Raw genomic sequence first — 24642 nt, forward strand, 5'->3', positions numbered from 1 at the left:
CATTGTCAAATATCCTGGGGGCCGAAACCACTTTTTCTCCACGCCTTCCTCCTTAGTAATTTCATCTCACTTTTGCAATTCAACTCCAGCAGCCACAGAGATGGCTCCTGCACCTGGATTTTCTCTCCAGGTTTCCAGTGTCACAATTCCTTTTGATGTGTGTCTCTGCCTGGATACTTTTCTATTACTTGAACCATTAAGCCTCAAACTGAGTCCTCTCCCTCCTCCTCCTCCTCATTGTTAACTTTTCCGAGTGCCCAGATAGTAGGTACTGCTGTAAGCATTTCATGTGTGTTACTCCAATTAATCATCACAATAATACCAAGTGGTGACAATTATTATTCTCTCAATTTTACAAATGAAGAGACTAAGGTTCAGAGGGGGTGAGAAATATGCCCAAATTCATACACAGAGTAAGTGGCAGAGCTAGAGTCTGAACCCTCAGTATGACTACATAAGCTGCCTTTTAACCTCAATATTATTCTTACATATCTTCCCTTCGGACCTTGTCCTGTTTCCCACCTTCCCTGTTAACACCACTACAGTTTAGGAATCACCCAGGCTCTAAATTCTGGAGCTAAATTTTATTTTCTCCACCAAGAACAGGTCTCTTGACAATACCTGGAAGAGAAATGAAGACACCTTTGCTTGGGCTCGTGTACAAAATGGAGATCAATACATTCTAACTGTTGGAAGCCATCCCACATTGGCCTCTCCACCACAGTAGCCAAAGAAGTCTGCACCATATCTATGAAAACCTCCTTCTTTGTATTCCCTTCCACTACTCTCCATTAAATATCTCTATCCAGTCTCTAAACCCAAATGCTCCATTTTAGCTCTACCTGCCCCCACACACACACACCCTGGGGCCTTTTAGCCCACCCCCACTCTCACTTGCAACTCTAACTTGCTGAATAAAGTCCTAAGTCCCAAAGAGATTCCGGGTGGTCCTCCCTACTTCCTCCTTAGTGTTTAGATCCTAGCTTTGTTTTATATAGTCTTTGGTTTGGCTTGTACCTTCGACACAAGTAGGAGCCCCATATTTCATTCAGAATACTCCAGCCTTCTTCTATTTCTGCCAGAGTGCTTCTTCCTGAGACTCTAAATTTTAGTCCTTGGGCCTAAGTACTCTTGTTCTTCAACAGCTTCATGTACATGAACCTGCAGTATGCTTCTTCTGAATCTTCTCCCATTCGTGGTTTTCCCTCCCCCAAATACAAATAGGAATACATATGTATGTGTACATGTGCACGCACACACACAGCATTAGTGGCTCAGAACTGTTTCCTAAAGGCTTTGTACTGGAAAGAGCCTAACAAATTATTGAATTGAATCTGCTCATCAGCTATGAAGCACACAGCAACTGTGCACCCCCAGTCATCCAAGAGAGACATGGTCACAGCAGACTGAAGACCAGCCCTTACTATGAGAGATGGAGATCTGGCCTCTATAGTTGTGGCATCACTGCCACGCATCCCCTCCTCCCACGACTGCCTGTTCCTGCTGTCAGCTGCTATGACTCTATTGCCATGACAACTTGATGTGGAACCCAGTGTCATGGCACTGAACTGGATGCACCAGAGAACGAATGTTAGGCTCACTTTGAATTGATACAATTGCTTGCTCTTTAGATGCTTGTTTCCTTGCCTGACCCTGGGGTGGCAATAAAGAAAGCAATCACAAACTTCTGAGTACCATTGTTCCTGAGCAAACAGAAAAATAATTCTAGGTGACCCCTCTGTAGAAATGTAAAAGTAGGAGGAGGAGTCCCCAGAGACACTCAAGACCAGTAAGAAGAATAAGAGTGAGAACTTGTATTTCACCTTATTTTCTTCCCTTTCTCCCATTTTAACCCGTGCATAAGCTAGAAAGACAGTTTCAGCTCCAGAAATTATCCTGTAAGAAGTAGGAGGTGGGAACTAACACTGAAAGTTTCAGGGGAAACTAAACAGAAATTATACTATTTTTAAGCCTTTTAGACTTGAATATACAAAGCACGCCTATACTATCTGCTGAAGATTAAAGCAATTTTAAAACAAGACTCGCCCCTCCACCTCCATTCCACTTCTCTATCAAAACACTTTCCTTGCAAAGCCATAGTTATTTGTATTCTACCAAAACCAAACAACTGCACACTGCCAGGAACACTCAGCAAAGGGCAGGGATGTAGGGCTCAGTCTTCTCTGCCACAGCAGGTCCAAATGGTAAACTTTGTGGGGTCTATGGCAGTAGAGAAAGAGGTTTGAGTACTGACTCTGCTAATTCGATGTTTCTGAAGCTCAGAAAGGTGGAAGTTTCATTGTAAAATAGAGGTAATAATGTCATTCTCACCGATATTTTCATGAGGTTTACACAAAATAATACATAAAAAGAACTTAGTATTCTCTGGGCACATAGGAACATCAGCAGAACTATTCTGCTGGTCCAGATAACAGTAACTATGAACATTTATTGTGTGCTTTTTCATATGGTACCTGCTGAGCTCTCACAGATAAAGAGCCCCCAATTAGTTTTCTTAGAGAAAGACCCTACAACCTTAGGAGTGTAGATTCTAATTTCCCAGCAAGGACTTTCTCACACATCCTAGGCATGAAGAGTAAGGATGTCAAACAGAGGCTCCTTGCTTCAGTTTTAGTAAATGGCCACAGGCTGTCAAGGAGTAATGTTTGCCTTTTCTAGTTTGATACAATCAGGTACAGTCTAACTTCAGTGATGCTGAGGCAAAGCACAGAGAGTGCAGGAAGGATAGGTCCCATTCTGCCCCGCAGCTCTTGCACAGTCTGGAAGTAGCCAGCTCCTCAACCTCACAACCTGCTTCTATCATATTGTCTCTCTTCTGCAGACCGAAACTCTATTACACTCCTGGAGCAGCTAACAATCTGCTTACCTAAGAACCACAGGGCTTGTTAATTATCCTTGCTAAAATACTTTTTGGATCCCCAAAGGCTATGCTACTAACCATCCTCCATTATTTCTTAGCTCCTCCTCAAAAGTTTCCATTCTCAGGGTACTCAGCAATAAAAATGTAGTATGATTAGTCCTAGTTTATGGATGACACTAAAGGCTTAGACAATCAAGAGGGACAGGTGATGAGTGCCAGAGGACTGGTCATCTGACTCTAATATCTGTGCTCTTCCACTTCAGAAGTAAAAGAAAGGATGTCATAATCAATAGTTTTTTTCCCTGAAAGTCTGAACAAATTCTCTATTGGTATACTATTCCCAACCCATCTTCCATAGGTAAAAGTAACTTCCTACAACTACTAACAATTCTATATGGCAATCATAGAAAGGCAATTAGTTGGCATCATTAGCTTTAGACAAGTTATTCTTAAACCCTTTAAATCCTTGCTTCGTCATCTGTAAAACGGAAATTATGTCTAGCTAATCAGGTTGAATTAGGAGCTATCAAAAGAATCTATTTTGCTGGCCACAAAAGTAAACAGAAGCCATTCAACAAAGGATAGTCATCAACTAAATCACTGGGTTGAATGGACATTTTTTACACAGCTACAGATGGATTTTGACGTTTGGCTAAATGCAGTCAGGAGAGATGGGATTCTCAAAATTTACCTTATATATACACATATGAGCATCTACATATAGATCTGAGGTAGACCGAGAGTTGTGCTCTGTAACTTTGGCCTTAAGTTATCAAGGAAAACATCGTTTTCCTTGAGCAGACCTGAGTCTTACTTCCTAGCTAAATGAGAGGCTGGACTAACAGGAAAAGGGGAAAAATGGAGACAGGAGAGGAGGCGGCCCTTAAATAAAAGTCTGGGTGGCTTTTATCACTATTATCACAGTAAAGTTTTATATCTAGGCACCCAGGCTCCTAAATTAAATGTCAAATACAATCCTGCACTGGCAACATGAAGCGTGGCTGCTTTAGGGAAGTCATGACAGCTCCACTCCCCTCTCCATGTTGGTCATGTAATAAGCCCTTCAAGCTTTGGCAGAGAGTATATTATCAAGTCTCCTGTCAGTGCAGACAGGAGTTGGAGCAGGGGGAGAAGGACATCACAATGTGTTAATTTTATTAAGCCATTTAAAGTCAATCCCTTTGCTTTCTAACAATGCTCTAGCCCACCAGGCAGTTCAGAAACCATGCCTATCCTAGTTTCAAAATGCCTAGAGCTGAAGTATTTCAATTAAGAGCTCTGGTGGCCCAATAGAAAGAGAATGGCCAAAGGGTAAAGCTGCAGGAGAAGCAGGAAGGAGAAGTAGGAAGAGAACAAGAATCTCAGTGATGTTTAAAGTGGGGACATATCTCCTAAAGTGTCTCTTAAACGTGACACTTAATTTCTTTTGTGACTCTTAATTTATTTTTCTTCTAATTTGGCACCAGGCAATTTTGCTAACTAGAGAGTCTGCTTCCACAACAATGAACATAATTGCTTCTATGCATTGATTTCTTGTTTTTATTGGGAATATATGGACACACAGCTGCAAACTCCCAAGGCAGATATAATTTGCCTCAACTTGAATGGGCAATGGAGCTATGCTGAACTAACTCCGGAGAGGCGAGCCACGCAAAGCCCAGAGATGGCCAGCGAACCAGGCCAGCAACACCAACGGGCTCCAACTCTGGAGATTTAACTCAATTGATCTGCATGCCATTATCACTCAAAAGAAGTGGCAGTGGTCCTTTAAAATGACACTAATCCTGGGAAATATTAATTGATCAAAGTATAGAACCTAGTTACTTGTAAACACATGGCTTATTTTTCTCCACAAGGATCCAAAGGCCTCCTCAACTGTGGGGGTGGGATTGCTGCCCCCACGGACCCATGGCCTCCTGCTCAAAGCAGTGGTGGTGGATCCTAGGACTAGGGGAAAGCTAGCAGCAGCCACCCTGTAGAGGATGCTGTAGTAAGCACTTTAAATGGATTATCTCATTTAATCTTCCTAACGACCCTATGAAGTATGTACTATTATCCCCTCTTTCACAAAAAAAAAAAAAAAAAAAAAAAAAAAGGAGAAAAATCTGAGAAATGAAGAGATTAAGCACAGGATCTGCCTGAGATCAAACAGCAGTCTACACTGGAGTTAATCTGACCAGGTGCAGTCTGATCCAGAGCCTATGCTGTTAATAACTGGAGAATACTGCCTCTCCCTGACAGAGGCTAACATCAGGTTTCTGCTCCTCATTCCCCTCTAGAAGAAAGGGGAAAGCCTAGTCACTGATGAATGGAATTGCTGGGTCATATGACAACTCTATGTTTAACCTTTTGAGGAACTTTAAGTGAAGGGCTAACAAAAGTGATTATTAAAAAAAAAAAGAAAAAGAAAAAAAAAAAAAAGATTGTATTTATTTATTCATGAGAGACACAGAGAGAGAGGCAAAGACACAGCAGAGGGAAAAGCAGGCTCCCTGCAGGGAGCCCTATGTGGGACTTGATCCTGGGACTCGGGGGTCATGCCCTCAGCCAAAGGCAGGTGCTCATGCTCAACTGCTGAGCCACCCAGGTGTCCCAACAAAAGGGATTCTGATGGAAATTCTCTCACCTCCTCTCCGCAACTTTATTGAGATATAATCCCCATATCATACAATTCAGCCATTTAAAATGTACAATTCAGTGGTTTTTAGGAGATTCACAAAGTTGCACAATCAACCCAGGGTCAGTTTGAACATTTTCATCACATCAAAAGAAATTCTGTGACCCCAAGCAGTCACTCCCACCCCATTTCTCCATCTCCCTCAGCCCCAGGGAAAGAGTCTGTCTCCTAGCTCTAGAAATCTGCTCTATTCTGGACATGCCACACAGATGGAATCACTCAGTATTCGGTCTTCTGGGAAGGGCCTCTTTCAGTGAGCATTTCTGAGGGCCCTATATATTATTGCAGTATATATCGACACTGCACTTCCTTCCTGCCACATACTGTCCTGCTGTACAAATACACCAGATTTTTCTTACCCGGTCATCTGCTGGGCTGCTTCCACAGTCTGGGTAGTATGAATAATGCTGCTATGAATACCGGGGTGCAGTCTTTGTGTGGACATATGTTTTCATTTCTCTTGAGTACGTACCCAAGAATGGAATTGCTGGGTTATATGGCAGCTCTATGTTTAACCTTCTGAGGAACTGCCACACTGTTTTCCAAAGTGACTATACCACTTCCAATTTTTCCACATCCTCACCAAATGGAAAACTTCTCTTTATTGGGAAAACTGCAGAACTGTAGTTCTAAAAACCATCAATCTGCTTGGACTCTGCTATTACTGCTTGGGTGACCTCGAGCAGGAACGCTTACACTTCTGGCACCTCAGCTTCCTCTACTGGAAAGCGGGGTATTAGAGACAGCCTCAGACTTCCCACTGAGCCCTACACATATTCATTTAGTCTCATCATGTGAGATGCTGACTGGGGCATCGGGGGAAGGTGCCATCAAACGGACAGCTTGGGGCTGACTGCATGATTGTGTGTCTGACTTTGCATTAATTCAGTTTCCACTGTATCTGAATCATCTTAGACTGTGATTGGCATGTCTTGCAAAAACAAACAAACTTCATTGGATGTGCTTATGCTATTAGGAAGAAAATAGAAATGCCATATTGGGTAAAACTTCCATTTGGTAATAACAGCAGACTGGCCTTCAGGATTTTAGTTTTCCAAGTTGCAGTTCAAAGACTGAAGTGGATTCAAATGATAAAAGTGTTTACAAGGGATGAGTCAGTGAAAAAAGCAAGATACAAACTACGTATGCATGTGTATACACACGCAAATACATACAGTTATCTAATTGTAAATATACTTAAACATACATAGAATAATAGAGAGAAAATACGAATTCTCCATCTGAAAAGTAAAGTACCAGAATATTAACCAGTTTTCTCATAGGTATGTCTTAAAGTGTGATATATTGACCATTTGCATCAGAATCATCCAGGCTATATATTTAAAAAGTAGTCTCAGAACTACCAAATTGACGTTCTGGGTGAGGCTCAAGAATCTGCATTTAAAAATAGAGGTATTTCTGTGGACGGAACTAGAAGGTATTATGCTAAGTGAAATAAGGCAGAGAAAGACAATTATATGATTTCACTCATATGTAGAATTTAAGAAACAAAACAGAGGATCATAGGGGAAAAGAGAGAGAAAAATAAAATAAGATAAAATCAGAGGGGGAGACAAACCATAAGAGACTCTTAATCACAGGAAACAGAGTTGCTGGAGGGGAGGGGGCGGGGGAAAGGGGTAACTGGGTAATAGACATTAAAGAAGGTAACATGATGTAATGAACACTTATATAAAATTGATGAATCACCGAACTCTACCTCTGAAACTAGTAATACACTATATGTTAATAATTGAATTTAAATAAAATTAAATTAAAAGAAAACAGGTACTCAAAGTTTATGAACTGCAGGTAGATTTTTTTTTCATGTATATATATATAAGTGTTCCTTGGCTGGAAAGTTACTAGAATTATTGACCTATTTCTACACTTTTCATAAGGAAGGACATATATATATATATGTCTGTTTTTCCCACAATTTTCTACAGATAGCATGTATTACTTTTATAATTGGAGGGACGGGGACAAAGGGAATTTGTTTCATTTTGTTTTGATGAAGGCAGGGGGATGGTGAAGGAAAGCAAAGAGCTTGTTTCTCCTCTTTCTACTGCCCAGTGTCTACAGAGGGTTGAAAAGGGGTCCCACTTGCTCCCCAGTGGATTCCATGTCTCGGAGCCTAGCTCAGGCCTGAAACAGCACAGGTATTTTCCCATTTGGTGTCCTCCATCACTAATGGGAAACTACTGAAGCACCAGCCTCAGTTCTTCATTTAGCCAGTGCTAAATGCTCTGGGCTATCACAGCTCCTTTGACATCTCCCCATGTTTTCTGTTGGAAAAGGCCATCCTCCAGTCCTGAACCCTGGGGGTGTGGGCCACAGTGTCCAGTAAAGGCAGGTAGAAGAATGTGAGGGAAATATAGTCAGTGAAGAGTCATACTCCTAAGGATGACAGCACACATATCTATATTTACTCATCTATGGGTTCCATAATTGTGCATTGGAGAAGAACAAGGAGTATGACAAATGTGAAGTCCTAATCCTGTCACTTACTAGCAAGCTCTTTAATCCCTCTAAGTCTTGGATTGTTCCTCCATAAAACAGTACAAATAATAGTTCTTTTCATAGGGTTATTGTAATAGATCACGCATATCTATTACTATTACATCACCTAATACCTAGGCTTGAGGGTACAGAAAGAACACAAAATAGTATGCATGCCCTTTAAGATTACTACTTACAAATTCCTTATGAAAAGTGTAGAAATAGGTCAATAATTCTAATAACTTTCCAACCAAGGAACACTTTTGAATGAATCAACTTGATAAGTAAGGCAGCTCAAGACTTTGCTTCAGTTGGCTACATAAACACTGCCCAAGTGAATGCTTCTGTCTTGGGCCAGAGCAAGGACCAGCATGAGGCCTGACCTGACCCTGGTGAATAAGAGAACCTAACAACAAGAATTCAAGTTAGGTTTTGCTTATATGCATTACTCTTTGTACATGCAAAACCTATCATTTTCTAAATGAGTCTTTAAAAAAAAATTATTTTAAAGATTTTTTTGAAGATTTTCTTTTATTTGAGAATGAGAGAGAGAGCGCGCGCGTGCGCATGTGTGCCCAAGCAGGTGGAGGGGCAGAGGGAGAAGCGGACTCCTCACTGAGCGGGGAGCCTGAGACATGGGGCTTACTCCCAGAACCTTGGGATCATGACCTGAACCGAAGGTAGACACTTATCTAAGCCACCCAGGCGCCCCAAAACCTATCATTTTAACAAGAGTCTGATTAGCAGAGGATAGTGAAGGACTAGGCTATGTTCCATGTCACTGATATTAGCTACTAAAATGGACTGTAAAGTTCTCTTGCAATTATAAAATGCTATATAAATACTAAATGAAAATAAAATAAGACGACAATTCCCAGATTTACTTTCATGCTGCTAGACAATTCTTTGGTTTTATACTTTAGTAAGAACACCGTTAAGAGATTGCAAAAAATACAGAAAACCTGATAGGTTTTAAGCAGTGTTAGTATGATTAGAGCCCATGTTTAATCTGAGAGAATAATGGGAGCCACTTGGCTTGAGTTTAATGCACTTTTCTTGAGAATTACATCTTGTAAGATAAGTATAATTTCATGATACACAACTGTGGTTTGCTTTTAAAGATTTTATTTATTTATTCATGAGAGACACAGAGAGAGAGGCAGAGACACAGGCAGAGGTTGAGAAGCAGGCTCCATGCAGGGAGCCTGACATGGAACTCAATCCCGGGACTCCAGGATCACGCCCTGAGCCAAAGGCAGGCACTAAACCGCTGAGCCACCCAGGGATCCCCACAACTGTGTTTTTAACTGTTTGTTTCAAGCACACCAGCCATAGGAAACAAGGAACAGTGCATGTTAGATGGAAAGAAAAGCAATCAATACTAATAGAGAGAGTGGCTGTTATTAACTACATAGTAAGATGTTAGCCGGATTGAGTTTAGCATGTTGTGCTTTTGGTTCAATGCTTTCTGAGAGGCTGGGCAGGGGGAAGAAAATCAATGTGTTTTCTGAGCTTCAGTTTCCTCTGGGTATTCTATGAAAGATAACTGCATAGTCACTTCACAGGAGAGCTGTAAAGAACTCAGAATGCCTTTAATTTCTTAAAAATCCAGGTATGGACATAGACATGCGCCCGCGTGTGCACGCGCGCGCACACACACACACACACCTGTTTAACTCTACATCTTTTCATTTCCCTACAGTTTAGCATAAATATAAGAAATGTATAGACAAAAACTGTGCTTTGTGCAATAAATGTTTCCAAAAAGTATGACTGTAAAAAATATGTTTGCAAACTGGATCATATCAAACATATTGGGATGCCTTATTATTTAAGACTACTTTCGGGTGCCTGGATGGCTCAGTTGGTTAAGTGTCTGCCTTTGGCTCAGGTCATGATTCTAGGCTCCTGGGATGGAGCCCCGCCATCAGGCTCTCTGCTCAGCAGGAAGCCTGCTTCTCCCTCTGCCTCTGCCTCCTGCTCTGCCTACTTGTGTTCTCTCTGTCAAATAAATAAATAAAATCTTTAAAAAAAAAAAAAAGACTTTCAATTAAACTGGAAATTGTTTGTTATTAAAAAATACTCTCTCCGTTATGTACAAAGTTCTAGAACCCTGGACATATGGATCCTTTAAACCAGGGCCCACTATAGCAACACGCATGCAGGCAACTTAATCTGGTTGCCTTATTTCCCAACCACCACCGGCTCTGATTCTTGTCCTCAGGCTCACCCTTAGTAGCTGAGATTTTGTGTCTCCTACTGTTCCTCTGGTGTTAGAACTCAGCCCACTCCTGTCCCATGGCATGAGTCTTGATTGTCCTCATAAATCCTAACCAGAACTCTCCCTTTTTCAGGCCTCGCTGTTTCTCTGCTGGACATGGCACTTTACAGGAACCCTGCCCTCTCAAACAGCCTCAGGCTACCTCCCTTTCTTCTCTCCTACTCCTTTGCTACCTCAGCTCAAATTTATTTGTTTTCTAAGCCTGGATTTTTATGGATCTCTTGCCCTTTTTTTTTTTTTTTTTTAAAGTTAAAATCACTTGGACTTATTTACAAGGGCTCTTCTGGCCATTTGCTAAAAGGAATGAAAAAAAAAAAATCAAAATAAGAGGGAAGGAAAATCACCAGGATCAGCATGGCCTCTAGTCACCCCAGAACCACTGAATCAGCAACTGTGGGGATGTGCCCAGCACTCTGTAGTTTATAAGTCCTCTAGGTGATTTTTACGAACATTAAGGTTAAGAACCACTAGTCTGAAAGAAAAAAGGCATCTGACAAATATTTTGGACAAAATGTGGCTTCTCATTAAGAAGAATTAAGTCTACATTATTGACACAGAAGAATGTCCAAGATATTCTGTGTAATAAAACCACAGGTATAGTGTAATTCTTGTAAAAATTCTTAGAAGTATATTTCCACATGGAAAAATGTCTAGAAGGTTAAATATCAAACTTTAATAGTGGTTAGCTTGGGGAAAATATATTTGACTTTTCCTTCATGGATAGCTGTATTTTTTAATCTTTAAGCATATATTATTTTATAATTTTTAAAAATGGTTAATCTGATCCACACTCCTCTCTGACAAAACTCAGAGGTAAAAATTAACTCAGTCCCCAACAGATTTCAGTGTCTGGACTAATGAAGCTTTGTGATGCTTTAGGGAATTCTAGAAGAAGTGAGGCAGAGATAGTGCTCAGTGCTCCATGACTCAAATCAGTGCTTCTATGAAAAGCTCCTGTGCCAGGAAACGACAGGTCATAAAGCCTGACAGATTCTGCCTTTCTTAAATAGGCCAACTTAAAAAAGGGATGGTGGGGTTCTAAGGGAAAGCAGAACAGACTAAAAACTTCTCTTGGGAGACAACTATTTATTTGTTGCAAAAATTATATATATATATAGTATCCCATTTTCCACCACCCTCTCTCCCTGTTTGTGATTGGCAGTCATTCTGCAATTACATTGGTCCTTCTTCAAGCTGGCTCCATGTTTAAACAGTATATGCATATGGCAGACCAGAAAAAGGCCTGAAAATAAAGTAGAATGGTGGAAATAATCCAGGACAAAATAAAGAGAAGATAAAAGAGGTGAGTGTGAATGTATATATCTGAGATCAAGTCTAGTCCTAACAAACATCCTTTAGCTCATGATGCATCATGGGAAAATCCTGAGGCTTCCATGAGTTGTTCTCAAGGGACCATTCAATTATTTCACCTCTGGCAAGTTTCCTATTAGAAGCACTCCATGCATTCACAAAGGACCCCAAAGCACTTTACCTGTATTATCATCATTCACAGAAGCCACTCAGTGTAATCTGTATACATCCTCTTGCTCTTCACTGCCTACAAGCATGTGGGTGTGGCAGAAACAGAAAATACAGTTGTCTCCTTCAGGATAGCTGTTGCCCCAGAAACCAGAAAAACTCAGTAAAAAAACAAAAACAAACAAAAAACTTTCAGTAATCCTTATTAATTACTTCATCTTCACTAAAGGAAAACTACTTATACCAGGGGGGCTTTCTACTTGGAGCTAAGAAAATTGATAAAGTTTACCACAATTGTTTTTCTATCAAGATATTCTCTGTCTCTGCAGCCCTAAATACACCAGAAGACTAGAGATATTACCAACCTCCCAATACTTTCAAAGCTATATGGAGAGAAAGATATTTTGTAGATTGGAGACTGTAGCCACCTTTTGAAAAGCTGTTATTATCTGTGGCTCTGCCTAATAGTGCTTCAGATCAGAAAATCAGGGTGCAAGGTAATTAGATGGTAGAAAGGAGATGAACCTCAGTGCTTGGTTTGCAGCATGACATAAAAGAAAGAGCACAGGCAATGGAGTCAATTTGGATCCCAGCTCTAAATTATACTAGATTTGGGGCAAATAACCCTACCTCTCTAAGCCTCAGTGTCCTTATCAATAAAATGGGAATAAGCTACTTTACCAAGTTGTTGCAAAAATCACAAGTACATAAGAGCAAAGGGGAGAAAGAAGTTAGTGTTTAATGGGCAGAGTTTCAGTTTAGAATGACTAAAGTTCTGGAAATGGAATGGTGGTGGGAATGGTTGGACAGAAATGTGAATAGTTAATGCCACTAACCTATATACTGAAAAATAGTTGAAGTGGTAAATTTCATTATGTGTATTTTACCACATTTTGTTCAAATGATATATAAGGCTCCTAGCACAGTGTCCTGGCTCTCTCAGTGGGTACTCAAGAAATGCTAGTCTTTTCCCCATATGAAGAACTCTTAAAAAAAAAAAATATTCAAAATAAGAAGGGGGGTGCATAGAAAAAGTCAAACAAAATTGTGCTCCTATCCCTATTTATTTTCAAGAGGCTTTGACTTTCAGGCAGAGCCAGTTGGCACCAATACCAAGTAGTGCCACAGTAAGTCTCTGGGTAGGAGAAGGGAGGCTGTGTTAGTCATAATCCCTCCGGCATGTTCAGTTCCCAGTCCACCCCCCACCCTGGTAATGGAGTCTCCCAGAATATCAATCTTCTAGCTCTCAACATCTTGCAAAGAAAACTGGGAAGCTGAAACCATTTCCCAGACCAGACTCCAGGTCATGAGGATAAAAGCATTTGCAGTGGCAGCTGGTTCCTCTAAGTAAGAGAGAGACAAGACACTAGTGCTGAACACCAACTGGATGGGTCTGGAGCCTGTTCCAGTCTCCAGCATTAAGCTGATCAGTACCTTAGATGCCTTTGGCTGGGTTTAATGGACACAGAGGACAGTTATCTCAAAGGCCCGTTAAAGGAAGATTAAAAATGCAATTCAGGGAAAACAATTAATGGTTATACGTTGTAAATCATAAAATAGAGAAGGGAAAAAACAGATGACTTATCTCTAGGCATATTAGAACACTGCTTCTGATAGGCAGGCTTAATTAGATCTCAATGCAATGCTCAGATAGATGATCATTAACATCCCTAGAACTTAGCTCAAGGAGAAAGACGTAATTGGAGTACCAACCCCCAATCAATTCCAAAACAATACGTACTTTTGGATCTGAGCTCTTGAACTTTAACCTTTCCACCAACTCTATCATAGCCGCCTTCAGTCCGCCAGAGTCTTTGCTCTAAAAGAAAGAAAAGTAAGGGGTCATTAGAAAGCATTTTGTTGCTCTCTCAAACACAGACAGTATATTTCATGGGACAATGAAATGGAAAACCATTTTTTCTTATTAGCCAAGAAAACCAGATGAATAAGAAAAGCTTGCATTGCCCCTCTTCCTCTCTCTATTGGACAAAGAGGGTTGGGATATAAATTGCCCAGTGACCTGAGAGAATTATTGGAATGAAAATTAAATGCAATTTGTACAGGCTGACTCACTGTTTCATCTTCAACTGTGCCAATGTTCACTGAGGGCTGAGGCTCTGAAAAAGAGGTTTTGATCTAGGATGTCCATTTTATGACATAGTGATTTTTATTTTGAACTTCTACATACCAAATACAGAAATATGCAGTATTAAATATTCTTACAGAAATAAAAACAAAGAAAATGCTTCAAGATTTAATTGGAAATGATATTACAGTAGGATGGTTGAATACAGGTTTTTGAGTCAGACATAAAAAGTTTCAAATTTGGGGTCTGCCATAACTAGTTGATGAATCTCGGGTAAATTACTGACTTTCTCAAAACCTCATGCCCCTTCTATAAAATGTGGATAATAAGTAGGGTTATTTTGAGGCTTAACTGGAACAGTGTCAAGGCATTGCCCAATATGTGGCGCCTTGTAAGTGCTCAATAAATGCCTATTATTATTACTGCACTGTAACAATTTAGAGTAGCACAGTCCAAGAAAAATGTAAACCACAAATGCAAGCCACGTATATAGTTTTAAGTGTTCTAATGGCCACGAAAATAAAGTGAAATTAATTCCAATAGATTGTACTTAACTCAGTATATCCAATATATTATCACTACAACGTGATTTCAACGAGATAGTTGATACATTTTTTCATACTAAGTCTTTGAAATCTAGTGTGTATTTCACATACACAGCCCAATTTAACTTAAATCACATTTCAAGTCCTCCAAAAATATATAGAGCTAGTAATTACTGTATCGTCAACAAAGATTTAGGGAATAGACTCTAGAGCCACACAGCCTGGATTCAAGTCCCAACTCTATCACTAGTTGTGTGACCTTAGGAAAGTCATTTAGTCTCTCTATGCTTTTATTTATGTGTAATATGAAGCTAATAACACTACTTACTTCATAAGGTTATAGTAAAATTAAATGAACTAACAATATACATTATGGTGCTCAGAAAAGGTCCTGGAACATGGTAAATGTAACAGATTCATTAGAATTTTTATTATTGTCTATCTGCCTCATGATGTTTTAAACTCCTTAAGGGTAAGAACTATGGCTTCTATCTCTGTATTTGTGCCCAGCATAAAGAAGGGTTTGAAATAGTCTGTTGAACAAATATACAATCTTAAGACATAAATGACCTAGGGATCCCTGGGTAGCTCAGTGACTGAGCATCTGCCTTCACCCCAGGTCATGACCCCGGGGTCCTGGGATGGAGTCCCACATCGGGCTCCCAGCGGGGAGCCTGATTCTCCCTCTGCCTATGTCTCTGCCTCTCTCTCTCTGTGTCTCTCATGAATAAATAAAATAAAATCTTAAAAAAAAAGACATGAATGACCTAATTACAATACACATGTGTAGCACACTCCAAAATCACATAAATTAGTTTATTCTCTTATCTCAACTCCTGTGTGGACTCACTACCCACATCTTCTCAGTGATGAAAAGGAAGCATGAGGAAGTAAAAGGACTGTCATTTTATGGAGGAATGGATAATCAAGAGGTACAATATCAACAAACACCACAAATATGTTACTCAAAATTGGTCTCAAAATCAGTAATATTTTCCAAATTTGCAGAACCAATTTCAACTCCTCTAAAACAGGAAATTATTACTAAGACCAGTTTATGTATATTAAAATAGACCACAGGCTCAGTCTTATTTTCTAAGTCCTTTTTTCTCCCAAATCTATTCAGTAAAAGCTTGGTATAAAATGACTAGGCTGGTAGCTGCTTCAGATGTGTCTCTATATACAGTGTAGTTGACATTCCCACTCTAGCTGGGGTTGGGTTCTAAATAATATTCTTAATAATTTGTAGTTTCAAAATGATGGTTTACAAGTCTTCAAATTTCATCACCAATTTAAATCTTTAATCTCTGTGATCTCACCGCAGACAGCTGGGAAAAGGAATCCAGAGGTCACATACCAGAGAGTGGGTGAGACCCGAAGTACCTAAAAAAGGGTTAAGTTTGCCAGACACAATCCTGCTTTTATGAGATGATCAGACAATAAAGCCTGTCTGGTGATATCATTTCTGTAACCTGCTTCTCATTGGCTGAACAAGCAGGTCACTTGTCCCTGGAAAGCTCTCTTCCCCCACATCCCAGCTGCCAGCGCCCATTTTAAGCTCTTCAGCAAGAGCCCTGATAGATTTTGACATCCCCCCTGGCTCTAGAAAAAAGAAAGGAATGCACCAAAACTGTGCCTTAAAACATTCGGAAAAGAAATAGAACAATGAAGGAATCCCTCAGAAGCAGACAGCACGTTTGCAGGCAGATGTGCCTTGTGTGGAGAGATAAGGGAACCCTTAGCCTTTTTTTCATAAAAATACAGTGTGTCAGCAGAATCCTCCCTCCTTTTCACCACGCATCAGCAGCAATGCCGACCCAGGGGAGAGACAGAGGGAGATGCACTGATATTCTCCCTCCAGGAAATTCACCCATCCCCCCCCACACACACACACCCTCTGAGAATTATTCTCAGATTAACTGGGGTCTATACTGAGTCAGCTATAGTTGGTTTCTAAATAGGTAGTGAAGAAAACATTTCCTAATGGCTTCTTTTTTTTACCCATAAAATAAGCAAATGGTCAGAAAGGAGAGGCTTCACTGGGCAGACCTCCCTCCCATGCTGCAGGCTGAGGCAAAAGTACAAGTGGAAGACCGTGGCCTCAGATTCACTTCCCTTCTTTCCCCACACACCAATCCCTTCCTGCACCTCAAGAAGCCTTGTACACAGATGTTCAAGCTAGTCCATCCAAGCTCTGGGTGTACTAAGCAGTCACCCTTGGCCACATCTGGGACCTAGTAATGTACACCAGCAGGGGTAGGGTCCAATGGCTTGATCCATCTTTGGGAGGACAGACTCAGAAAGAGGCTCTGCAGGCCTCAAAAGCAGGTTCAAGACATTCTGTCAGGTAATTCTTGGATCCTGGGTGCTTGGAGAGTTGTTAAGGAGGGGATGGGCATGGCCCTCTAAAGCATGCAGCATACAGGGTTAGGGGCGCAGGGTTATCCAGGTCTAAGGTGGTATCTGAGTTTGAGTGTCCCCAGAGCATAGGGTAGTATCATGTTTTAGTTAATTATCTGTTTTCAAAGGGCAGTCATCAGTCAAAAGGTAACCAGGATAGGAAATTACACCTTCCCACTTCCCTAGTATGGTAGAACAGAACAACTGCCTCTGAAACCTGTGTTCTAATTGAGAGGTGGACCACGATAGTAACAAAGGGCGGGCTAATTCTAACCTTGTAGACATTTGGTTCCATAAATGTCCAGATTCTACTGTGTCAGCCCTTGTGGCCAGCATTATGAGTAGCAAAGTGAGAGTCTCCTGATATTGCTCTTCTCCATCTCGATCCCACCCAATACCTTCCAAGAACACAGGAGTTCAATGGAACAGATCTTGTTTACACAACTCTTTCGTGCCCTGAAAGAGTGTAAAATAAAAAGAGACAAGTGGTATGTTATGACACCTACCTCTCAGAGTTTGACTAATCTGTGAAGATGTAGCCTGCTTCACAAAAGCCAACTCCTAGGGATGAGTCATAACAAAGCCAAAGAAAGGACAAAATATCTTACACCTGAAGTTGTTCTTTATTCTCCAAAGCACTTTTATATGTTCTTTCATTGGCATCTCACAATAAACCTAAAAACTAGTGTATTCACATTTCACAGCTGAGAAAATGGCTCATGGAAATCAAACAAGGAAACTAAAAATCACAGGGCTCATATACTCTGTCAGTGGCATTTCACAATAGCACAGTAACTAAGAGGTGGTGTATTCTCACTTTACAATGGTCAAAAACGATTCTGTGGAAGTCAAATGATGCCCCCCAATCACAAAGCTAGCAGCAAAACCAGGATTAGAATGATCCAAATGAAAAAGATTTTTTTTTTGAAAAAGATTTATAATATATACAACAGAAGAGACTGGTGTCAAAAATACATAAGAGAATACAAAAGAAATTCTTTTAAATAAGAAAAAGTCAAATAAGCCCAAAAGAAATCCAAACAAAGGATATGAACATAACAGAAATGTAGAATGGCTAATAAACATACGAAAAGACGTAAAAGATGCTCAAATTTACTAGCAATTAATATATTTCTTATCCATTATATTGAAAAAAGTGTTCTGATTGATATCAAATGATGAGGGGCTTTGGAGAAACTAGGGACTTCCATATGTTGCTGATACAAAATGATGAATCTACTCTGAAATCACATGCCTCACCAGTCCATTTCTCTCTTCATCCCCTTAAGAAACCCTAGTACATGTGTTAAGAAGGCATGCACAGAAATATTTACGGTAGCACTGTTTGTAGTACTAAACAAACTGGAAATATTCTAAACATCCATCAACAGTGGGTGGCTAAATAAGCTCTGGAATCAACAAAATATGGAATATAGAAAAAAAAAAAGAATGAAGTAGATCTGTTATGTACCTGGATAAAAGGCAAGACTTAATGAAATTTTTTTAACTTGCAAAAGGACACAAACTATAAATATTACTTATTAAAAAAAAAAAAACCACAAAACTAGGAATGTTTAGGTAGCTCAGTCCATTAAGCATCTGCCTTCAGCTCAGGTCATGAACCCAGGGTCCTGGGATTGAGCCCTGCATTGGACTCCCTGCTCAGTCAGGAGCCTGCTTCTCCTGCTCCCATTCCCCTTGCTTGTACCCTCTCTCCGTCAAATAAATAAAATCTAAAAAAATAAATGAAAACTAAAAAAAAAAAACAGAACTATTACTCTCCATGGGATACACACACACACACACACACACACACACACACACGCTTTTATATATATACACACATATATATAAAAGACCCGGAAGAAATGATTGGAGGGACTGGTATTACAGACAGTAGTAGGAGGCTCTCAGACTTAGCTAAATTATAGTCCTAGTCTAATAAAATTTAGTATACATAAAGTTGGGAGTGAGGAAGGGAGGACAGACCTATGGCTTCTTCAGCGCCTATGTTGAGTTTGCTTAAATAAATATTGGAGTACTGTTCCCTTTACACTGCAAACATATGAACCAGCAGGTAGAAGAGAGGGTTCTTTACCTGGTGTTCATGTACAGATTTCAGGGAGTTTGAAACCCCTAAAACTGTATGTGAAATTTGGAAGGTACATGCACTTTTTTCTAGGGAAAGGGACATTAGCTTTCCTCAAAGTACCAAAAAAGTTTAACTTTCCATGTAAAAAATAATTGCATACAGAGAAAAAAGAACCAGATTCTATTCCTACTTCTGCCACTTACTACTATGTGAGCCTGGAAAAGTCATCTCATATCTTTGGATTTCTATTTCTCAATCTGTTAAGGAATAAAATGGATCAAATCAGAACCTACAAATTTGTAGGCTGCAGCCTACAGAACTTTTTTTTTTTTTTGGAATTTTGAAGTGTTATCCCACACAGCATACAGGGAATTTTAAATTAGTTACTAACATTTAAAAATCAGGAGACACAAACAATAAAGATTTCTAGCTTCTTTTGAAAATCTGAAAGATGTGATTATACTGGGCTCCCATTCCCACACAGCAGCACTTGGCTGAAGCTAAGTAGCAGCTTCCACTTTACACAGGGCAGGCTCTCTCCAGTTTGCCTATGGTTACCCTGGTTTGCTTTCTGCATTTACATTACCTTTCTGGTCCCTACAGACATCCGAAGTAACGTTCTGGAATGTTATTGGAAGCCATATTCTGAAGGCTTTCTACCTCTAAGGGTCCTTGTATTTGAACACCAGAAAGCTGGGTTGTCTCTCTTCAAAAGGGTTAAGAACACCTCTTAAACACATGTCCATCCATTTACTCTCAAAACAAAAAAGTAATATAGCTCATTTTAATGTAAATATCCTTTGAAAATGTATGAGGGGCAAAAACAAAGATGGAATATGGTAGGTGAAAGCAGCATCAGAATAAGAAGTATCTCGACTCTTATCTCTGACAAGAAGTATCTCTGTAGTTTTTTTTTTTTTTTTAAGATTTTATTTATTTACTTATTCATGAGAGACAGACAGAGAGAGAGAGGCAGAGACACAGGCAGAGGGAGAAGCAGGCCCCATGCAGGGAGCCTGACGTGGGACTCGATCCTAGGTCTCCAGGATCAGGCCCTGGGCTGAAGGCGGCGCTAAACCGCTGAGCCACGCGGGCTGCCCGTATCTCTGTAGTTTTATGGGAGTTAGTCTAGTCTAATGCCAATAACCACCTGGGCACCAAAAGAACAGTAATTTGTAGAAATGTAAATGTTAATCACTTAAACATCCTAAACTGGCTTCTAAATATTGAATTCTGTATTACACAAAATCAGAAGATGCTGAGTTCAGAAAGAATACTGGCTGGCTGTTTTGGTTGTTTTTTTTTTCCCCCCCATCCCATTGGCCTTATATTGGTAACATGCTTTAAAAAAAAAAAAAAATTTCAACTCAACTTTCTGTTATTTTTACCAAAAGGTTTTTCTGGGAAACACAGTGGAAAAGGACTAAAAGATAGAATATACAACAAGTCCTTCTAAGGAACCAAATCAGAAAGCAAAGGCCTTGTCAATAGAAAATGAAACTAAATTTTTTATCACCATGCCATGTACAAAAATTCTCTACTAACAGTAGTTGATTTTCCAGCTCCAAGTCCACTCTCATGTCAGGCAACTACTTTTATATAGTTAGTTGCTCAGATCCAAAATCATTTTGGGTCTGAGAAACTCATTACCAAGTCTTTCTAAACCTAACTCTAAAACACATGCCACCTCCAACAGCTCAGCTGAAGATTAGTATTTTCATACTTCAAGCATGTGAAGTCAGAGTCCACCACTCAACACAGGTTACATCCCACCAGGGTTCCCACTGACCCAAAGGGCAGAGAGGATACCAGAGGGGTGCCTATAATACCTCTCCTCATGACTGCCTACTGGAAAGAAAATGGAGGCTCTTTTCTAACCAGAAAGTAAAGAGTGTATTGCCCCTGCCTCCCCTCTGTTTCTATAAAAATTTCCCACAGTTCAGAATGTAAAACAGAATTTAAAGAGGACAACCAGCAAGACTTGTGAACCTAAAATTAGACGGACCAGCTGTGTTTTGGTTAGCTAGTGCATAAGGCACCAGCAGGACACTGAAACATACAGGAGCCTCTTCTCAAAGACAAGTTTTTCACCAGCCTATCTACCCACCAGAATAAAGCAGGCAGAAGGAGCAGAAGGAGAGGGGGCTGAACACTTTTCACCCAAAGAAACTTGGTGTCCAGAACTTCTACTGCTGCCAGACTAACTGGTTTGGAATTGAACTCAGAACAGAACCTTAGATGGCTTTTTAATGGTAATAAGAATGTGCCACCAATTGCTGAGGGCTTATTATCGTGGAGGCACCATGCTAAGCTCTTTACATGTATGATCTTGTTTGTTCCTCACTATAACGCAGTAAGGAGAAACAATTTTATTATGCTCATCCTACAGATGAGGAAACCAAGACTCAAGAGAGGCTGAGTGAATTATCCAACATAATATAGCTAATAAATGCTCAAATTCATATTGCAAGCCAAGTTCATAATTACATAAGATTATGCTTGGTTCTTCATATTCCTTCTCCCATTTTTTCTTAGTAACAAATGCCAGCTTTTAGCTGGACACACTGTAGCCTGGGAAAAAAGATGATTTCCTGGTCTCCCATACAACTAGGTAAGGCCAACAGGACTGAATTCTAGCCAATGAGACATAAGCAGCAATGTGTGCAACTTCTGGAGGATTTCCTTAAGATGGAGGGGTGTGCCCTTCTTCACTTTCCTATGCCTGCTATCCTGGAACTCTGATGCGCTGGCTGAACTCCAGTAGTCAACTTGGTCCATGACAAAGACTACACCTAAGAGTGACAGAGAGGAGGGAGAAAGAGCCTAGATTCCTAATAACATCACAGTTCCTCCACACCAGCCTTAGACTGCTTACATCCAGACTTCTTTTACACAGAAAGAAATAATCTTGCTTGAGTAGCTATTGTTTTGGATTTTTCCGAATAATTTCCTTATTTTAGATGCAGCTAAACTAATGTAAACACTGATACACTAAATCATTATGCAATATTGTTTCTTTCAGTTCTTCATTGACACCCTAGAACTAGATGAGATGTTTCACATCATATATTCACCAACTACTCCAATATGCATCTACTACTCAACAGGCACTATGCTAGGTACTTGGAACACAAAGATAAATAACATACAGTAGTAGCCCTAGAAAAGTTTATAACCCACATGAGACATGGAAAGAAATAACACTGATGTAGTATACTGTAATTACTGCTACAGTGACTGTATATAGGCTGCTGCTATAGGAACACAGGAGGGCTACGTAACAGTCTAGTCTGTGTTTACCTAGTAAAATCTTATCTGTCCTATCCACCTTGAATACCATTTCTGCCAAGAAATCTTTCCTGATTCCATGTTTTCAACTCATATTAATTTCTCTTTTCTTTGAGCCCCCTTAGCACTCTACTGCACCTCTCCTCTAACATTCATACACGTATCAGCACCTGAAGACTATCTTTCCTATTAGACTGTAAGTTTCCTGATGTCAAAAACTTTTCTTTATTCTCAATATTCATCACACAGCTCACCATAAATGCTCAAAAATCATTCAGATAAATAAGATTAACTTAAAATACCAGTCTTTAACTTACCTATATGCTATAGTATACACATTAAGATAGGTGTTTTCTCTAACAGTCTATCCAAGTGAAAAGCAGATTACTCTGCCACCTGATCAAAAACTAGCTAAATACATCAGAAGTGAGTTTAATATATGATTAAGTGTTCAACAAGAATATGGTTATCTGGCCTACATTATGGAGTGAGCCTGCAGCATATGTGAAGGCTTTTGTTTTCTTAATTCGTCAGTTTAGGATGTCTGAAAAGGACATCAATATTGATATTTTTTCTTTGATGCCACATTGGCTTAATCCCTATGACAGTGATACACACACAAAAAAATTCTCACACACAACTCAAAAGCAAAACATACATACAAAGGATTTATGTCTCCCAGGACCAGAGTTCTATGTTTCCCACCCCATTCCAACTCCTATGTATCAGGACCGAAGCTTCGTTCCACCTATTCCTTGTATGTATTCTGTTCCTTCCTCTGAGAGGTTCGTGAGCATCTGTGCTCCTTCCTGCCACACAAGGTTAGACTAAGGCTCTGGATACTAGTAGAACCAACAGGGACAGGAACATGAAACCAAGCTGGTCATCTCAGACTGAACTGTAAGTTCAAGCAGAAGACACACAGAACCGATACCAAGCCACCTCTGGCTTCTCAGTTTTGGGTCAGATGCAAAGGAGGAGAAAAGGTGGGTACACCAATGAAGAGGCAGAACAACTTCCACATTGTGGGCTAGAGTCCAGAAAAGCTGGTACCACAGCTTTTGGGCACATAGTCCTTTATTCTAAGAGGGGTTTAAGAATAATCAGATTACTACATCCGCAACCTTACCCTGAGAAACAATACTCTAATAGTATAAAATGCCCATTAATCTATTCTATTTTGATCAAAAGGTCCGGGAAGAGAAAAAGTGAGCACTGGGTTCTTGGGAGAAGAGAGAAGGACAAGCTTGGACCTTTACTCCCAAGAATCAGCTGTTAAGACTCCTAAGTTCTGCCACGCTCCAACTGTATGACCCTGGGCAAGTTATGTAATCTCCCTATGCCTCAGCTTCCTTCCTCTGTAAACAGAGATACCAAGAAGAGGTACCTCAGGGCACTTTATTGGCACAGTCAGTTAAGCGTCCAACTCTTGGTTTCAGCTCAGGTCATGATGGTAAGACTGAGCCTTGCATTGGGCTCTCTGTGCTCAGAGCAGAGTCGGCTTGAGATTCTCTCTCCCTCTCCTTTTGTCCCTCCTGCTCATGTTCACCCACATGCACTCTCTCTCAAATGATATTTTAAAAAGATAAAATGTACCTCTAGAATTGTTATGATGATTGAATATGTATAAAGAGCTCAGAACAGTGCCTAGCACGTAAGTAGTATATACTAAGCACCAGCTATTAATCTGTTCAGTCTCCTAGACACCAATCATAAGTCATCTTGATAGTACGCACTCTTAACTCTGTGGTCTTCCTCCCCAACCACTAACTCTAGTCTAATCATGAGATGCACACGAGACATATCCTAATAAAAGTACAGTCTACAAAATACCTGACATATCCCAGAGATTTTGACTTAACTGGATGGGATGGGACCAATCACAACTACTTTCTAAAGAATCGCTCTCCACAGATGATTCAGAAATGTGGTACCAAGGTGAGAAACACACTATTTACATTGCTGACCTTACCTTCTACTTCTCTTTCACTCCTCTCTACTTCATGTTTTTGTTGTCCTTCCAATACCCTGAGTTCAACTCTACCTTAGAATCTTTGCATTCACTATTCTTTCTACTTTAGCCACTTTTCTCCCAGAATATTTCCTAATTTTTAGATAAGGTATAATTTTAATAATGAAGATTGTACAAAGAGTCCATGTCTTTAACAAAACATAATGAGATGGCTTTTCCCCTTTGTTTAATCCTGCAGAAGGCCTCTAGGCCCTCCCCACAAGCTCATATTCCCTTCACAGGGTAGTATTTTCACCTGTGCTATCAGGACATTAAAACTGCTAGGATTATGTTATTCTTCTCATTTCAAGAGCCAATCATCCCTTTATAAAAAGTTGTATGAATCAAAGCAATCGTCTGCTACGTATCACTGGACTTTGTGCAAACAGTACTCAATTGG

General features: G+C 40.0%; 1 protein-coding gene across 2 annotated transcripts in view; it reads right to left on the minus strand.

Annotated features, from left to right (window-relative positions):
* The window catches only part of TRIM44 (tripartite motif containing 44), a 108664-nt gene that overhangs the window by 73788 nt on the left and 10234 nt on the right, over window positions 1-24642 (minus strand). For both annotated transcript variants that reach the window (XM_038563026.1, XM_038563027.1), the window contains exon 2: window positions 13562-13639. In XM_038563026.1, the coding sequence (XP_038418954.1) occupies window positions 13562-13639 (78 nt within the window). The remainder of the gene's footprint in view (window positions 1-13561; window positions 13640-24642) is intronic.

Source organism: Canis lupus, chromosome 18 (assembly GCF_011100685.1).
Source record: "Canis lupus familiaris isolate Mischka breed German Shepherd chromosome 18, alternate assembly UU_Cfam_GSD_1.0, whole genome shotgun sequence".
Classification (NCBI taxonomy): Eukaryota; Metazoa; Chordata; class Mammalia; order Carnivora; family Canidae; genus Canis; species Canis lupus.